General features: G+C 47.0%; 2 protein-coding genes across 2 annotated transcripts; both read right to left on the bottom strand.

Moving 5' to 3' along the window:
• Positions 1-7540: 7540 nt before the first annotated feature.
• LOC119165311 (neprilysin-1) lies at positions 7541-13766 on the bottom strand. The gene is made up of 3 exons (XM_075871500.1): positions 13368-13766; positions 11583-12512; positions 7541-8091 (listed from the first exon to the last, which is right to left on the bottom strand). The coding sequence occupies exons 1-3, from the start codon at positions 13707-13709 to the stop codon at positions 7636-7638; spliced, it is 1728 nt and encodes a 575-aa protein (XP_075727615.1). The 5' UTR covers positions 13710-13766; the 3' UTR covers positions 7541-7635.
• An 837-nt stretch (positions 13767-14603) lies between these two features.
• LOC142768923 (uncharacterized) lies at positions 14604-16778 on the bottom strand. The gene is made up of 2 exons (XM_075871499.1): positions 16473-16778; positions 14604-15123 (listed from the first exon to the last, which is right to left on the bottom strand). Exons 1-2 carry the CDS (start codon positions 16555-16557, stop codon positions 14819-14821), a joined length of 390 nt encoding a protein of 129 aa, XP_075727614.1. The 5' UTR covers positions 16558-16778; the 3' UTR covers positions 14604-14818.

The raw sequence follows: 16778 nt of genomic DNA, 5'->3' as shown, positions 1-16778 counted from the left end.
ACCACTGATGGGCTGCTCACACACGTGTCACCTAGCTCTGCAATTCTGCCGGCCTCCAATACCAACCTCGTCATCTCGTGCCTACTTCTATTGATTATAACCGTTTCCTTGAATTTCGGTGTGCAATTACATCTCTGGCAATGAAGGGAAAGAAAACCATCAGGAACAACACTATTTACTTTGTTATTGTGCTCGCGCAAGCGATCGTTTATGCATCTACTGGTCTGACCGATATAACACTTTCCACAAGTAAGTGGAATGAGGTATACAACACACATGATGCACTCCACAAATAGGTTTCTATGTTTCTTTTGGCATACATTTGATTTTCCCTTGTCTGGTCTTGTGCTTCTGCAAAGACTCACCAACTTATTGGGTGCCGAGAAAACTACGTTAGTGCCACATTTTTCCGCAATCTTTTTTATCCTGTGAGAAACCTTATGCATGTATGGAATTACGGCAAAACTTTCCTTTCTTGAGCTCACCCTATCCATCCCTTCACATCTTTTCTCCAGCACTTTTCTGTGCAATCCTTCAGCAACGGACACGACGAGGCTCTTGGGGTACCCGGCATTGCTTAGCCTCGAGACCTGTTGTCTGAAGCTTTCATTCATGAGGCACCGGCAGGACTTCTTTAGTGCCTCACTCAAGCACATCTTCGCAATGCCTCGTTTTACCAGTTTAGTATGCGCTGAGTGAAACTGTAGTAAAGGCTTACTTGCTCTGGGCTCGTAACACCAGCATGTCTTTTCATCTGAGAATTGAAAGTTAATGTCAAGAAATCTGAGCCTTCCGTCACATGGCATTTCAAAAGTCACTTCAAGTGGGTTAAGCTCCTCACGAAAAACGCTACAAACGCTACTACATTCGGGTGTTGTAGCCCTCATCGTCAACGCCGTGTGCAAGGCAAGAACGCTCAGCTTTTCCATAAGGAACAAGATTCTACCAGAGGATGTTCGAGCGCTCTTCGGAGGGTGTACCCCTTCAGATGGGCACAGAACGAGGATCATGAAAATTCAGCGCTCAGAATGGCTTCGACAGGTACGCCTTTTCAGAGCCTACCTACGGGCGCAGATGCATCGAACTTACGAGTCATATGCAGCGGAGATTCACTTTCGAAAGCATCTACGTCTGGCAGACCAAATGATAGAATTCCACTGGAAGCTTCAATTACGACTGTTACGTGATTTGGTGGACAAAGTGCGCGTGAGTGCAACCTCCAACGTTCATGTGGCAGAAGGCATCTGCCTACCGGACTTTGTACTAGAAGTATTGGGACTTGGGCCAAAGTTTGCCGTGCAACCTCAAAAGAACAAGCCGGAACTCGTATCAATTGTACGTCAAGTGTCGAAGCGGGTTCCCGAGGATCAAGCCACCAGGATCATCAACGAAGGTGTGGACGCTTTAAAATTGTGTAGGCCTCCATGCCGCAGTTTGCCTCTCAAACGCGTGGAAACTTACTTGACACAGCATGCTCTGAGTGTACTTCCAGTCGATAAAGAAGGAGGGTTTGCGGTTTTCTCGCATGATGAATTTAAAGAAAAGGCTAAAAGTGCTATTACGGCAGTGTTCAGCGAAAAGAAAAGTATTTCGATTGAAAAAGTGAGGGGAAAAGCAATAGAACTTTGTAAGAGGATGAATCTAGAAGGTGTGCTTAGCGGTATCAGAAAAAGTAAAAATGACAGTCTGGATGTGTTCTTTAGTGCTAAAACGCATAAGGAAGGAGTACCGTTCAGAGTGATAGTGTCGGAGAAGGACACGTGGCAAAAAGCTGTAGCTGTGTATCTGCAAAGAACATTAAACTTGCTTGACATAAATGACCCCTTCCTGACAAAAAATTCGGAACAGGTGATAAGTTTCGTCAGGGAACGAAAAAACATAGGGTTAAAAGCGTTTTCGGCTGACATCAAAGATCTGTACTATTCTCTGCCACAATCAGCAGTATTAACAAGTGTTGGCGAATGCATCGATGAGTACGGTGCCGTTAGATTTAGCTCACAAGCAGGTACGTCCGTCGACAATTTCTTAGAATTACTTAGGTTTTACTTGTCGTCAACGTTTATTGAAAACAATGGTACCCTGTATCTGCAAAAACAAGGAGTATGCATTGGCTCGTGCTTAGCACCAGTTTTAAGTAATTTGTTTTTGGCTGAAATGGACAGGAGGCTATCAGGACGCCTAAATGAATACAATGTTGTGCACGTATTTAGGTACGTCGATGACTTTTTAGTGTTTATCAATGACAGAACTGCAGATTTTGCTACTCAATGTAGTAGCGTTTGTAGCGTTTTTCGTGAGGAGCTTAACCCACTTGAAGTGACTTTTGAAATGCCATGTGACGGAAGGCTCAGATTTCTTGACATTAACTTTCAATTCTCAGATGAAAAGACATGCTGGTGTTACGAGCCCAGAGCAAGTAAGCCTTTACTACAGTTTCACTCAGCGCATACTAAACTGGTAAAACGAGGCATTGCGAAGATGTGCTTGAGTGAGGCACTAAAGAAGTCCTGCCGGTGCCTCATGAATGAAAGCTTCAGACAACAGGTCTCGAGGCTAAGCAATGCCGGGTACCCCAAGAGCCTCGTCGTGTCCGTTGCTGAAGGATTGCACAGAAAAGTGCTGGAGAAAAGATGTGAAGGGATGGATAGGGTGAGCTCAAGAAAGGAAAGTTTTGCCGTAATTCCATACATGCATAAGGTTTCTCACAGGATAAAAAAGATTGCGGAAAAATGTGGCACTAACGTAGTTTTCTCGGCACCCAATAAGTTGGTGAGTCTTTGCAGAAGCACAAGACCAGACAAGGGAAAATCAAATGTATGCCAAAAGAAACATAGAAACCTATTTGTGGAGTGCATCATGTGTGTTGTATACCTCATTCCACTTACTTGTGGAAAGTGTTATATCGGTCAGACCAGTAGATGCATAAACGATCGCTTGCGCGAGCACAATAACAAAGTAAATAGTGTTGTTCCTGATGGTTTTCTTTCCCTTCATTGCCAGAGATGTAATTGCACACCGAAATTCAAGGAAACGGTTATAATCAATAGAAGTAGGCACGAGATGACGCGGTTGGTATTGGAGGCCGGCAGAATTGCAGAGCTAGGTGACACGTGTGTGAGCAGCCCATCAGTGGTGTTGACAGATAAGGAACTTGATTACATGTATTCGCGATAGGGTTTGTGGTAACATGGGATAAAAGGAAGAAAGAAAAAGTAGAAAAAGATTGAAAAATATAAAATTGTAAAGTATTGGAACACGCGCGTTGGTTATATTTGATGGTTTTTAGAGCTACGCACGTGCGACGTTGGCGTGGTGGATCGCATACACCACGGAGATCTGCGTGTAATAAACTGTTGTTGAAAGTTAGCGCTGTGTTGTGTCTATGTGCCTACTCTTGTCCGTGTTCGTTGTCTGCGCTACCATCCATCATCATGCAACCATACCAACAAGCCCAAATCGCCACCCTCATTGACTTCATTTCTCGTTCAACGGGCTCTTTCGTTCATGTACTGCGAGATCCTTCGGGTGTTGTAGCCCTCATCGTCAACGCCGTGTGCAAGGCAAGAACGCTCAGCTTTTCCATAAGGAACAAGATTCTACCAGAGGATGTTCGAGCGCTCTTCGGAGGGTGTACCCCTTCAGATGGGCACAGAACGAGGATCATGAAAATTCAGCGCTCAGAATGGCTTCGACAGGTACGCCTTTTCAGAGCCTACCTACGGGCGCAGATGCATCGAACTTACGAGTCATATGCAGCGGAGATTCACTTTCGAAAGCATCTACGTCTGGCAGACCAAATGATAGAATTCCACTGGAAGCTTCAATTACGACTGTTACGTGATTTGGTGGACAAAGTGCGCGTGAGTGCAACCTCCAACGTTCATGTGGCAGAAGGCATCTGCCTACCGGACTTTGTACTAGAAGTATTGGGACTTGGGCCAAAGTTTGCCGTGCAACCTCAAAAGAACAAGCCGGAACTCGTATCAATTGTACGTCAAGTGTCGAAGCGGGTTCCCGAGGATCAAGCCACCAGGATCATCAACGAAGGTGTGGACGCTTTAAAATTGTGTAGGCCTCCATGCCGCAGTTTGCCTCTCAAACGCGTGGAAACTTACTTGACACAGCATGCTCTGAGTGTACTTCCAGTCGATAAAGAAGGAGGGTTTGCGGTTTTCTCGCATGATGAATTTAAAGAAAAGGCTAAAAGTGCTATTACGGCAGTGTTCAGCGAAAAGAAAAGTATTTCGATTGAAAAAGTGAGGGGAAAAGCAATAGAACTTTGTAAGAGGATGAATCTAGAAGGTGTGCTTAGCGGTATCAGAAAAAGTAAAAATGACAGTCTGGATGTGTTCTTTAGTGCTAAAACGCATAAGGAAGGAGTACCGTTCAGAGTGATAGTGTCGGAGAAGGACACGTGGCAAAAAGCTGTAGCTGTGTATCTGCAAAGAACATTAAACTTGCTTGACATAAATGACCCCTTCCTGACAAAAAATTCGGAACAGGTGATAAGTTTCGTCAGGGAACGAAAAAACATAGGGTTAAAAGCGTTTTCGGCTGACATCAAAGATCTGTACTATTCTCTGCCACAATCAGCAGTATTAACAAGTGTTGGCGAATGCATCGATGAGTACGGTGCCGTTAGATTTAGCTCACAAGCAGGTACGTCCGTCGTCAATTTCTTAGAATTACTTAGGTTTTACTTGTCGTCAACGTTTATTGAAAACAATGGTACCCTGTATCTGCAAAAACAAGGAGTATGCATTGGCTCGTGCTTAGCACCAGTTTTAAGTAATTTGTTTTTGGCTGAAATGGACAGGAGGCTATCAGGACGCCTAAATGAATACAATGTTGTGCACGTATTTAGGTACGTCGATGACTTTTTAGTGTTTATCAATGACAGAACTGCAGATTTTGCTACTCAATGTAGTAGCGTTTGTAGCGTTTTTCGTGAGGAGCTTAACCCACTTGAAGTGACTTTTGAAATGCCATGTGACGGAAGGCTCAGATTTCTTGACATTAACTTTCAATTCTCAGATGAAAAGACATGCTGGTGTTACGAGCCCAGAGCAAGTAAGCCTTTACTACAGTTTCACTCAGCGCATACTAAACTGGTAAAACGAGGCATTGCGAAGATGTGCTTGAGTGAGGCACTAAAGAAGTCCTGCCGGTGCCTCATGAATGAAAGCTTCAGACAACAGGTCTCGAGGCTAAGCAATGCCGGGTACCCCAAGAGCCTCGTCGTGTCCGTTGCTGAAGGATTGCACAGAAAAGTGCTGGAGAAAAGATGTGAAGGGATGGATAGGGTGAGCTCAAGAAAGGAAAGTTTTGCCGTAATTCCATACATGCATAAGGTTTCTCACAGGATAAAAAAGATTGCGGAAAAATGTGGCACTAACGTAGTTTTCTCGGCACCCAATAAGTTGGTGAGTCTTTGCAGAAGCACAAGACCAGACAAGGGAAAATCAAATGTATGCCAAAAGAAACATAGAAACCTATTTGTGGAGTGCATCATGTTGTTGTATACCTCATTCCACTTACTTGTGGAAAGTGTTATATCGGTCAGACCAGTAGATGCATAAACGATCGCTTGCGCGAGCACAATAACAAAGTAAATAGTGTTGTTCCTGATGGTTTTCTTTCCCTTCATTGCCAGAGATGTAATTGCACACCGAAATTCAAGGAAACGGTTATAATCAATAGAAGTAGGCACGAGATGACGCGGTTGGTATTGGAGGCCGGCAGAATTGCAGAGCTAGGTGACACGTGTGTGAGCAGCCCATCAGTGGTGTTGACAGATAAGGAACTTGATTACATGTATTCGCGATAGGGTTTGTGGTAACATGGGATAAAAGGAAGAAAGAAAAAGTAGAAAAAGATTGAAAAATATAAAATTGTAAAGTATTGGAACACGCGCGTTGGTTATATTTGATGGTTTTTAGAGCTACGCACGTGCGACGTTGGCGTGGTGGATCGCATACACCACGGAGATCTGCGTGTAATAAACTGTTGTTGAAAGTTAGCGCTGTGTTGTGTCTATGTGCCTACTCTTGTCCGTGTTCGTTGTCTGCGCTACCATCCATCATCATGTACAAACAAAGCTTGTTTCCTGGACAAGAACCCTCTTCGGGCCTCTTTCAGGTTCTGAAAAAGTGAGCAGTTGGGCTTGTTGGTGAATCATAATCTGAAGTTTCACCTCGCAACTCATAAACACGGACTAGACAGAGCACGATGCAGCGTGTTTTGATATTTGAGGATCTATAACCCACTTCGTGCTCCAATGGAGAATTCTCAACTTGCTCATCTGTACTGGCTCTTGAAGCTGGGGTATGAAAGCAGTGTGTTAGGTAGAAACATCCCCAGCCGTGGAGGTCTTGTGGCTAAAGTACTCGGCTGATGACCTGCAGGTCGCGGGATCGAATCCCGCTGCGGCAGCTGCATTCCCGATGGAGGCATAAATTCTGTAGGCCTGTATGCTCAGATTTGGGTGCACGTTAAAGAACCCCAGGTGGTCGAAATTTGCGCAGTCCTCCACTACGACGTCTCTCATAATCATATGGTGGTTTTGGGACGTTAAACCTGAAATATCAATCAATAGGTAGGAACATCGACAGGGACGTTTCTGTAGACAGCTAACGAATGGGGCATGTAAATAGACTTGCGACAGCTTGAATTTTGTGGCATGACAAGACAAGCAACTGCCGTGTTGTGTAGTCTGCTGCATGTCGACTCGTGCAGCGAAGTTCCCGGCTCGACAAACACAATCTGATCATACGACGATCCCGCAGCCCGTGATTTTCCTTCGTGCAGTAAACCATGTGCACAAGCGAACGTGTTCCCATGGTTCTGACACGACTCGTGATGCCTTGTTTCATAATTTGGAATGACTGAGTAGCGAACGAAGGCACCCGTTTCCCGTAGCAGGTTTTCCATAGCAGATCACTACAGCGCGCACGAATGACGACCGAGGGAGGTGTTGACAACCAAGTGCTTACTCGAAAATAATCGTTTCTCACAAGTAGATCACATGAACTCTTTCGTTCATGACGCCACAAGAGCGCAATGCTGACATGAGGTAAATATTCTCAGAGACTAAGTTTCTTTAGGTTACAATATTGCAAGGTGCGCCAAGGGTCACTATCTATGACTGCCCTGCCTTTGTATTGAAATCGGCTATTATCTCACATACATCTTGGCTCTTAATTCTCGCTACTGCCTTGTATATAAGATGCAGTGATATTCAAGGCTTCCCTTTCTTTAACCCTCGCTCATGAGGAAGATCGCAGTCGTGGTAGTCCTGCATCTTCTTGTTCAAGTATGGTTCACCCCGCCTGGCCGATATAGTTTGAACCGCATAACGGAATACGATATATTACTCCAGATATATACTATAAAAATGGGTCCCGATGATCGATTCCGCATCGCGCTTAAAGTTTTTTTCTTTTTTTTGCAAAAATGCTTCTTGTAATATCATCACCTCGCTCTGCCGTTGTTTCATGCACGCTTTATTCATCTCCTATCGAACGAATTCTTTAAGGTTAGTGCGTGAATGAGACGCACATACTTATGTTTGGACTCTCGTCGAATTAGGCGCGCATAAAGACTCGATAACCTGCAGTGACGCCTTTATTTGCGGCTTCACCAAAGCTCGCAACGGCGCTCCGGGTTCATCGGAGCGTTCTGCTGGCACTTGAAGACCTCGGCAAACTTGGGGTAATTCTTGAGCGGCACGTTGACGCGGAGCTTGGCCGGCACTCCGTCCTTGTAGAGCACCCGCCTGCGTGCCAGGTTCGGGCTGATGCGGTCGCAGTGGGCCATGGCGTAGTTCACGAAGAACAGCTTGTCCATGGTGAAAGACTCGAGGCCCGGCACTCGGGATTCGCGGGACGTGTGACGCGACAGGTGCATCGCCTTGCGGTAGACGTCGTGGAGCGGGTGCATGATGGCGTTGTCCGCCACGTTCTCGTCCAGGAAGAAGTCCTCGTCGATGTCGAGGGCCAGAACTGCTTGCGCCTCGGCCGCGTACTGGTCCTGGAAGCACTGCAGCTTCGAGGTGAACTTTGACCGGCTGGCGTTCGACCACCAGTTGACCACCTGCGTCGGGATGGGACTTAACGTTTAGCGCTGCTCATCTACTCATCTACAACGACATGTTTCCCCCCTGTTTTAGATGAACAAGCAACACGTGGCAACTTTTGTATTACCACCTTTTAACAAACCACGCAGACGGACAAGAAAACAAGGGATGGCGTCACCACCTTTCACAGTGACATGTAGTCCTCGCGAGACGTTATGTAAGGTTGCCACGTATTTCAGTTGTGGACGCATCGCTTTTTTTTTGCGGCTACTATACGACCGCTAAACAAACTCGTGCTAGCGAAACCTCGGCAGCCTTTAGCTAACTCATTTACAAAATTTACGTTTTCCATGTTAGTCCAATTAAGCATTCATCATGAACGAAGGTCTGAGGCCTGGCGTGTCGTTTTAGTGGAAGGATACAGGCTGACTTACCATCGTAAAGAATGAAACTACTAAGCATTATTCTTTGTCAGACACTATATCAACGAGAACTATAGCTGGCAGTCGAAGGCATGCTAAGGGCATCGTAGTTGCCACCTTTTTTCCTTTCTTTCTTTCCCTTCTTTCTATCGCACATTTTATTGTCGCACAAACTAGCATGTGTCTGTTTTGACGAATGGGCGACGCTGCCATTCGTTAGCATCGGCAGATAAGTTTTCTGCTTTTTGGCTGCTGACCAGCAGGGCGCGGGTTCAAATCCCGGCTGCGGCGGCTGCATTTCCGATGGAGGCGGAAATGTTGTAGGCCCACGTGCTCAGACTTGGGTGCACGTTAAAGAACCCCAGGTGGTCTAAATTTCCGGAGCCCTCCACTACGGCGTCTCTCATAATCATATAGTGGTTTTGGGACGTTAAACCCCACAAATCAATCATCAATCGTAATTCAAACCGGGCTCTGAATGAACGCGTTTATTCTTTTTTCGAAGCCGTGAGCTTTGCCGAGCTGCACGGGTAGTTTGACATCGCGCCTATAAGCGAGCCACCGCAGGCGCCTTAGTCACCACGTTCAACCTGCAGCCGACTGTTGATGTCACGTGGTTTCAACCAGTGCTCCCAAAGCGATGAAGCAGACGGGCTGTCTGCTATCGCGTGGCCAAATAACCAGTGTCTGACCGATTCTTTTGTGTCGGCCTTGTGGCGGGATTTTCTGGCGGCTTAGGCGGCGTAGCGAGTGGATTTCCGGTGGGTTCGACCACATTCGCTTCATTCGAGGCCAAGTGTGAGTGCGCCTTAAGGTAAGTAAAGATGTTAAGTATTGTGTTAAGAGCTCGGGAGCATAATAATAGATATTTCTAGGACATCAGAAAGAAAGCGACGACTGTAATAGAGAAACTGAATTATTCTATGACATTAGGCAATATGTGCAAGTGCCTGCGTTTTAATACTAACGCTCAGTCCACCTCGGTGGTTCAGTTGCAGTGCTAGGCTGCTGAACCAAAGATTCCGGTTCCGATGGCGGTCGTATTTTAATGGTGTGTAATGTGCGATGTCAATGCACGTTAATAAGCACCGCTGGCTAATATTTCCGGAGACTACGGTGTGCCTTATTCATATCGTTGTTCTTGGCACGTAAAAGCCCCGAAATTATTATTATAGGTTGAGTCGAAAATTAGACGTGCCTGACACAGTAGGGTAAGTTATTGTTCTAATGATCGCTTCTTGTTCTCGTTTTGCGCGTGGTAACTTTATCCTTGGCCAAGATGTTTTTCGATATGGTCGCAGTCGGCCGACCTGCGCTGATGCGAGCGATACTCGTGCGCACGTCCTGTGTCAAAGCAGTGGCTAACAATCACGCGGAGGCGCAGCAGTTGGCTAAGTAGCAAGACAAATTAGATAACATTGCGCTGTAACATTATGTTCCGTACGCTGAACTTACCATATCTGCAGAAGAAAACAGCTGTCGGGGCTATCAGCCGGCCGACTCGCGCCATTGCTCTCTTTCATTCAGAGGATTAAACACGAAGTGCACAGCTGCAAGTTTTTTGTAATTCACAATGAGCAGCAACGAAGCTCCGAATGGCACACATGCATTCAACAAGCGAGTGTCGCAAAGCGTTTGCTCATAATAATTGATTGATTGATTTGTGGGGTTTAACGTCCCAAAACCACCATATGACTATGAGAGACGCCTTAGTGGAGGGCTCCGGAAATTTCGACCACCTGGAGTTTTTTAGCGTGCATCCAAATCTGAGCACACGGGCCTACAACATTTCCGCCGTCATCGGAAATGCAGCCGCCACAGCCGGGTTTCGATACCACGACCTGGGGGGTCAGCAGCCGAGTACCTTAGCCACCAGACCACCGCGGCGGCGCTTTGCTCATAATCACAAAAGTTTCGCTTTTCCAGCTCGCCTACGAGATTGCGGCGTCCGTGCCGCCCGGAGCCTCTGAAATCGGCTCGCGCGGCTCGCCTCCCTCTGGCTGGTGCCAGCTGCGCATGCGCGAGCTGCCGAAACGTGACCGCCCTTGTGAAGAGGAGTCCTCTACTCTTCCGTACTTCCAGTTTCACAAAATTTGACACAACGGCCTCTCCTTAGTGTGTTTCTTCCTCCATGCTATAGCATACATTCATTCGAAAGGAATGCTTTCGTCGGTTTGACCAGCCTTGCTACGAACTAACATGTCTTGCGTAAACGCTGCCATCACTTACCTACAGTAACTACACACTTTTGTAACTGGACAACTTTACTATCGGCGTCGAATGAAACATGAACAGTGGCCAGCATTAGTAATTGTATAGTGTGCACCATCCAGTCATTATCGACTGGCTCGCGCATCAGCAATGGCAGCAGTGCGCGATCCCTCTGTGGTGCGATATCTCCGCTCTATTATAGTTCTGAAAAGGGGACGTCACATTGTTGGTGGCCGGTGTGGGCGCCTGTCACTGGCGATGACTGAACGGCGCCCAACCATTGACTAATGCTTACGGTTGTTCACGTCTCATCTAACGCTGACAGTACCTTCGTGTGCAAGATCTTTCGTCATCGGTGACGCTTCGAGCTAAGTCCTGCGCTCACTGCGGTTCCAGTTCTGCGTTGTTCGTATCGGGGGGGGGGGGGGGGGGGGAGTGCAACGTTGAGCTCTCTTTTCCAACAAAAGATACGACAGGCACAGTCGTCAGCAAGCTTAAGTTCAATGCTCTACAGCATGTTCAAAAGCAGTTTGACGACAGCGCCACGTATAGGGGGTTCTGTTGGCAAGATGTTACCCGTGTGTACCGACATACTATCCAAGCATACTGAGCTTTTATCTCGGCTACAAGGTCTGACACTTAGTGGTTTGCATCAGTCCCACCAGTTCAGCTGACGCAGTGGAGCGTTCGAGTTACGCTTGGGGACGACTCCACACACAAGCGCTGGGAAGTATTGATGAATTTAACCTTTCTTTCTTTTTTGTTTGCCTGCAATCCTAGCTTCAGCCACTACGATAGCTGATGAAAACAGCACCAACAAACACTGAACAATGTAGTGCCACTTCTACCTAAAATAGGCGCTTCAATGAACTCACCTGATTCTGGAAGTTGACGGTCGAACCGCGCAAGTCAACGGCCGCAAACATGGCTCGCAAAATGGCAGGCACGATGATAGGCACAAAGAGCGGATCGAACGTCTGCGTGATGTTGCTGGCGAACGCGATGAGGCCGTGCGGGATGAATATGAGGTTCTTCTCGGTGACGTACTCGACCTCTCCGGCTACCAGAGAGGACGCCTGGTAGCGGGCGTCCAGGTCGTAAGACCCGTTGGTGATCCAGTAGAACGACATGGTCTCGTTCAGCAGCTTGTAGTAGCCCAGCAGAGCGTCGTCAGCCGGAAACGGACTCACGTACTGCGGGTAGTAAGCGTTCACCTGTTCCTCGCTCTCCCTGGCAGCCAGGAAGTCGACCCGAAGCTTCTCGATCTTCTGCGAAGCGGCGTCGACTTCGGCCTGGCTGAGCCAGGGCGCCCGCTGCACCGTCTGTTTCATGCTCTCCCGGGCGATGTATACGAGCTTGTGCATCTCTTCGTCATAGCGCCAGTGAGGCCTGGTCGCGTTTTCCCGGCCCAGCGTCATGCGTGCTATCTTGCGAACCAGGTACGGGCACAGCTTTTCGAGCATGTGAACGCACGCCTGGAGGAGCTCGGGCACAGTCTCGAGGTAGTTGTCGTGGCTCAGCGGCACGACGAAGTCGACGTCGCTCGGTAGCAATGGGGAGAACTTGACGATCATGGCGTAGCCGAGATAGTTGAGTAGCGTTTTGCCCGAGAACTTGCTCAGCATGTGGGAGAGGCGCGTCACGTACTCGCGGTCCAGCAGGACCACGCTGGATTGTCGGTGGAACTGGACGCCCGCGTCTTCCATCAGGAAGTTCAGGTAGGTCAGCCAGTGCCACGCGTTGCGGCGCTGCAGCTCCTTGATGGTGGCCGTCCGGTTATCGTACGGAAGAAACCTTCGGGGCTCCTGCGCGTGAATGTTGTATTGGGATTGTACGGCGAGTTTAGGGAAAAGCATATTACCCTTCACCACGTCATTCATGGTGTCGCAATATCTATGCGCTTATCCCTTCTGTACACAGCAAGCTGCCAGCACAATGCCCTCTTTTGACTTTTATTGAAAGTCAGGTTGTCCAACGTATGTGCTGTACGCCCACTGTAAATCGACATGAAAATTAGCGGATAGATTTTGTAGTACTCTCATTGGGTCATAACGGCTAGTGAGGCTGCATATACCCAGTGCAACATTTCTTGGGGCTGGTTGTGAGAAGCTTTGTGAAATAAGCGCTAAAGCAGTGCTCAATAGTGTGACAGCAGGCTGAAACAGCCAGTTTTATTCCCCACTTTTTGTTAACATGCAGTATTTGCGGGACAGCTGGTGGAATGAGGACACGAAATGCTATATGAGTGAATAGTACCTCCAGAAACTGCTTTACCACACGCTATAGCATAACAGTCTGATAAAGTACGGCAGATTTGTCGCTTACGAATGCATAAATATACAACGCCACAAAAAATAGGGAAGTGGCAGAGCTCAACACTTCGGATATATGCTGGTGTATAGCTATCCCGTACCATGGCTTTTTTCAAATGATGATTTATTTTTCTCAACAAACCTTTTAAACTTCTGTCGTACCTTAACGGGACAAAAAATATGAGCGTGAATATCTTAACGAAACATTCATACGCCTTTCAGGATTCCGCATAACCGATTTTCTACGTTCGTTACTGCATCACAATTTTTTTCACGGTATACATGTTAAAGGCTAAGAGAAAAAAAGATGGACAGGGGAGGCTTTAGGTGGACAGAGAAAGACTGCACCTTGATCATCAAGAGTCTTTGTTCTAACTGCACGATGTCCTCGGCAGCCTTCACCATGCTCGCGTTGGTGAAGATGGATAGTAGTCTCTCGACTCGCTTGGCGTAGTCGGCCACGGACTCGTACGGGTAGACGAGCTGGTGTCTCTTGAGCATGAGCTCCGGAGCCTCAAGGTGCACCTCGTAGTCGTCGTCTTCGAGGTCCTTGCGCAGAGACACCTTGACGAAGGCAAAGAGGCCGATGTACTTGTCCAGGACCATGGATGTGTCAGAGATCCTCAAAGTCTTAGGATCCTTCTTGAAAGGCCATCCTTGGAGCAGATTTTCAAAAAATATCTTCTTCATGGTAAGCCAGACCGAGTCGTTCTTCTCTGGTTGGGTGCAGTTGCTGAGAAAGAAGAGTAGCTGTAAAAAAAAAATCAGAGAGTTTGTGACTGATTCGCTATCTTTGTTGGGGCAGCGCAGATTCTTTGCGAAGCGGCCTTCAAAAATGTGTGTGGTCTTCAAAAATAGCTCCTCAAACCGAAAATAAACGAAAAACAATGAATCATTTTACACGTATCCTTGATTTACGCGTATCATTTAATATCTTGAAACTCGTGCCCAAGCAGGGGGAATCAAACACTGTTGTATTGTTTCGGACGTTCCGGTAGCGTAAATAATGAACACGACAGGTTCTAATTCAATCATAGCTACTGCAAATATTCATCAGCATCAGCCAGACTACGTCCAATCCATGACAAAGGCCTCTCACATGATCCGCCAGTCAACTCTGGAAATACGCTACTGCAGATACGATACGACAAACTGCACGTTATGAACTGCATGTATGGCAAGGAATGTCGTGGGCTTATTGTGTTTGTAGCAGAGACAAGATGTGAAATAGCCTTCCGCGCGTCGTGTTTGATATACACTTGCGTTCGTACTTTAATATTGGTATGTTCTAACAAACGATCGCACTTGGCGGGGCTCTGTCGAGATTTCTGATGCCAACTTTTCCAGCCATAGTTGTTTCACTGATCCATATCCATGTCGCTAATAACTACACAAAGGGCGATAAAGCAGCAATATTGAAAGAAGGGAAGAGTCTACTTGCATTAGAGCGCATAGGTGAATAGCTATCGTTCTATTTGTCATTGCAGGAGTTGGGTAGGCGACTCGTACGCGTACGATAGAATCGGTGTCAATAAAAACAAAGTACATTAGGAAACGGTAGAATATTAGTTCTGCAACGAAAGTTAAAAATTACCGGGTATAGGCACTTTCGCAGAAAACTTACAAAGCCTCCTCTCTTGACTTAGGCAAGAGAGCCCAAATGGTGACGTCAGTGTCTCGGCAGTGATCTATTTGGGGTCACGCCCAATTACCGCGGCCCAGAGAAGCTTGCGACAGTGCCCAAAGATCCTTTTTGAAAAGATATTTGATAAGGTATTTCACGACATGTGAGAGAAATTTCACCAGTAAACCTGAACATATTCGTGGTGATGACGATGACACAGCAATAAACGATCGAGAAAAATTTGCCTTGCCTGGTTTGTGAAGAGGGTCGGCTGTTGGTGGTACCGGTCATTGCGAAGCCGGTACAGGCGCCGTTGCAGGTCGGCCAGGTCGAACATGAGCTGTCCTGGGCTGTGTATGCGGTAGGGTCGAGCGTCGATGCGCTGGCTGTCCCGGTACCAGTTGCTGGAGCCGCAGACGTAGCCGTAGAAGTCGTTGCACGGGTTCACGGACTCGTTGAACTTCTCGTACAAGTTTCGCCCTACATGACACTCACGCCGCATCATTAGGTGCATATTCGCACGTGTGAAGTATAACAATAAAGGGCAGTAAAATACGTTCCACGTGAGGGAAGAGTTCACACAAACGGATAACACAATCTGACATGTTATTTGTCACAAGTTTAGTGAATATTGTAAAGTATGACTCTAACGCTTCTTTTGTATCAGCAATCGAGCTCCTAATAAGCGGTAATTTGTTAAATTAGTAGAGATTAGGTAGTAGACAATTTTCACACTTATTATTTACGATTGTGTTTCTTTGTACGCGCCTGCCTGTTGCTAGCAATTCCGGTACACTATAGGCTAGCTATGAATAATAAATAAGTTGATATTAACAGTGAATGCTATCACATCACCAAATCATTCACTGTATGAATGTGTGGACGTGATGGTTCTGCGACAGAAACTAGCCCGATGTAGAGTTTAAGCGCATCCAGTGGCTCCACCAACACCTAACTCTGTAGGTATCAGTTTCTGTCAACAGCTATAATTACAGAGTTCAAAACTCCAAGTTTCAACACTCAAGTACGTTAGCGGGTTTCAGGAGTTGTGTTCACAATTGCTAAGGATCCTTATAACACAACCGCATGAGCTTACGAACGCTAGGGGTAGTGGGGTCGCGCGGGGACCCTGGGACGAACTACGTTCACGAATCCTTTGGTCGAATAAAATTTTACCTGTTCTTTTCCCGAATTTTTATCAAATTATCAGCTCAAGCCAAGAATGCAACGATATCATGGTAACAACTTGTACCCCGGTAAAAGTGAATGGAATATGAAACGGCATATAAATATATAAATGTACAGTTCTGTATCGGTTTTGCCGAAGCGGTGTAGCTGTTGGGGTGCTCGGCTGCTCTTTCGAAGGTAGTGGGTTCCGATCCCTGTTTAGGCGTTCGGAGCAGGCGAATAGATAGAGACTATAAAGATAGGCTATAAACAGCACCAGAAGGTCAAAACTACCAGAGCCCTCGAGCACGGAGTCTCTCAATCATATCGAGGTTTCGGGACGTAAAACACGGGATAATATTATGAGTATAATTAATTACTCGTATTACTTCCGTCTCGTTCTGTAATAATGTATAAACTTCAGCCCGTGGCAGTAGAATATAGGCGATGAAGGTATGAAACAATATAAGAATGAATTCCGTAGATTGGAGCGTAGAAACTGTTTACAGCTGTGAACAGCCTCAAGGCATTCGCCCGTGATGTCGATTTTTCAAGTCATTACTCTATCACGCGCACATGACAGTGCTAAAGCGCACTTCGTTAAACGTACTCGCGTACGCGAACATGACCACAATGAGTAAAGGGCTGCGATGCACACGCACCTTCCCAGAGGCAGACGTCCGAGTCGCACGTCTCCACCGGGACGGCATCGGCGCCCTTGTTCTTGGTGAAGCCCGGAGAGTCCATGTAGGAGCCGTCGGGCTCCAACCTCCGCGCCGGGCGGTAGCTCCGGGGTGAAGGGGCCGAAGGGGACCTGCGGGCGTGACGTGGATAATTGACAGGACGAGTAGGCAAGGAACTCTCTGCCAAAGTTACCTGACTAGATGACAAAGCAAGAGGACATAGAAATGTGAGGAGATGACATGATCCCCTGGAAGTCAGAAGGAGCGACAACAGGACTAGTCTTC

Source organism: Rhipicephalus microplus, chromosome 8, assembly GCF_043290135.1.
Source record: "Rhipicephalus microplus isolate Deutch F79 chromosome 8, USDA_Rmic, whole genome shotgun sequence".
NCBI lineage: Eukaryota > Metazoa > Arthropoda > Arachnida > Ixodida > Ixodidae > Rhipicephalus > Rhipicephalus microplus.
The sequence above is the reverse complement of the archived record's forward strand: the minus strand, read 5'-3'. Positions and strand labels throughout refer to the sequence as shown.

What these genes read in the sequence shown, in the direction of transcription:
- LOC119165311 (XM_075871500.1), bottom strand. Translation starts at nt 13,709, where the DNA reads ATGAAGAAGATATTTTTTGAAAATCTGCTCCAAGGATGGCCTTTCAAG. An exon ending in AAAGACTCTTGATGATCAAG is followed by an intron (nt 12,513 to 13,367) that starts GTGCAGTCTTTC and finishes ATTCACGCGCAG; the next exon opens with GAGCCCCGAAGGTTTCTTCC. An exon ending in CCGTCAACTTCCAGAATCAG is followed by an intron (nt 8,092 to 11,582) that starts GTGAGTTCATTG and finishes ATCCCGACGCAG; the next exon opens with GTGGTCAACTGGTGGTCGAA.
- LOC142768923 (XM_075871499.1), bottom strand. Translation starts at nt 16,557, where the DNA reads ATGGACTCTCCGGGCTTCACCAAGAACAAGGGCGCCGATGCCGTCCCG. An exon ending in GGACGTCTGCCTCTGGGAAG is followed by an intron (nt 15,124 to 16,472) that starts GTGCGTGTGCAT and finishes AGTGTCATGTAG; the next exon opens with GGCGAAACTTGTACGAGAAG.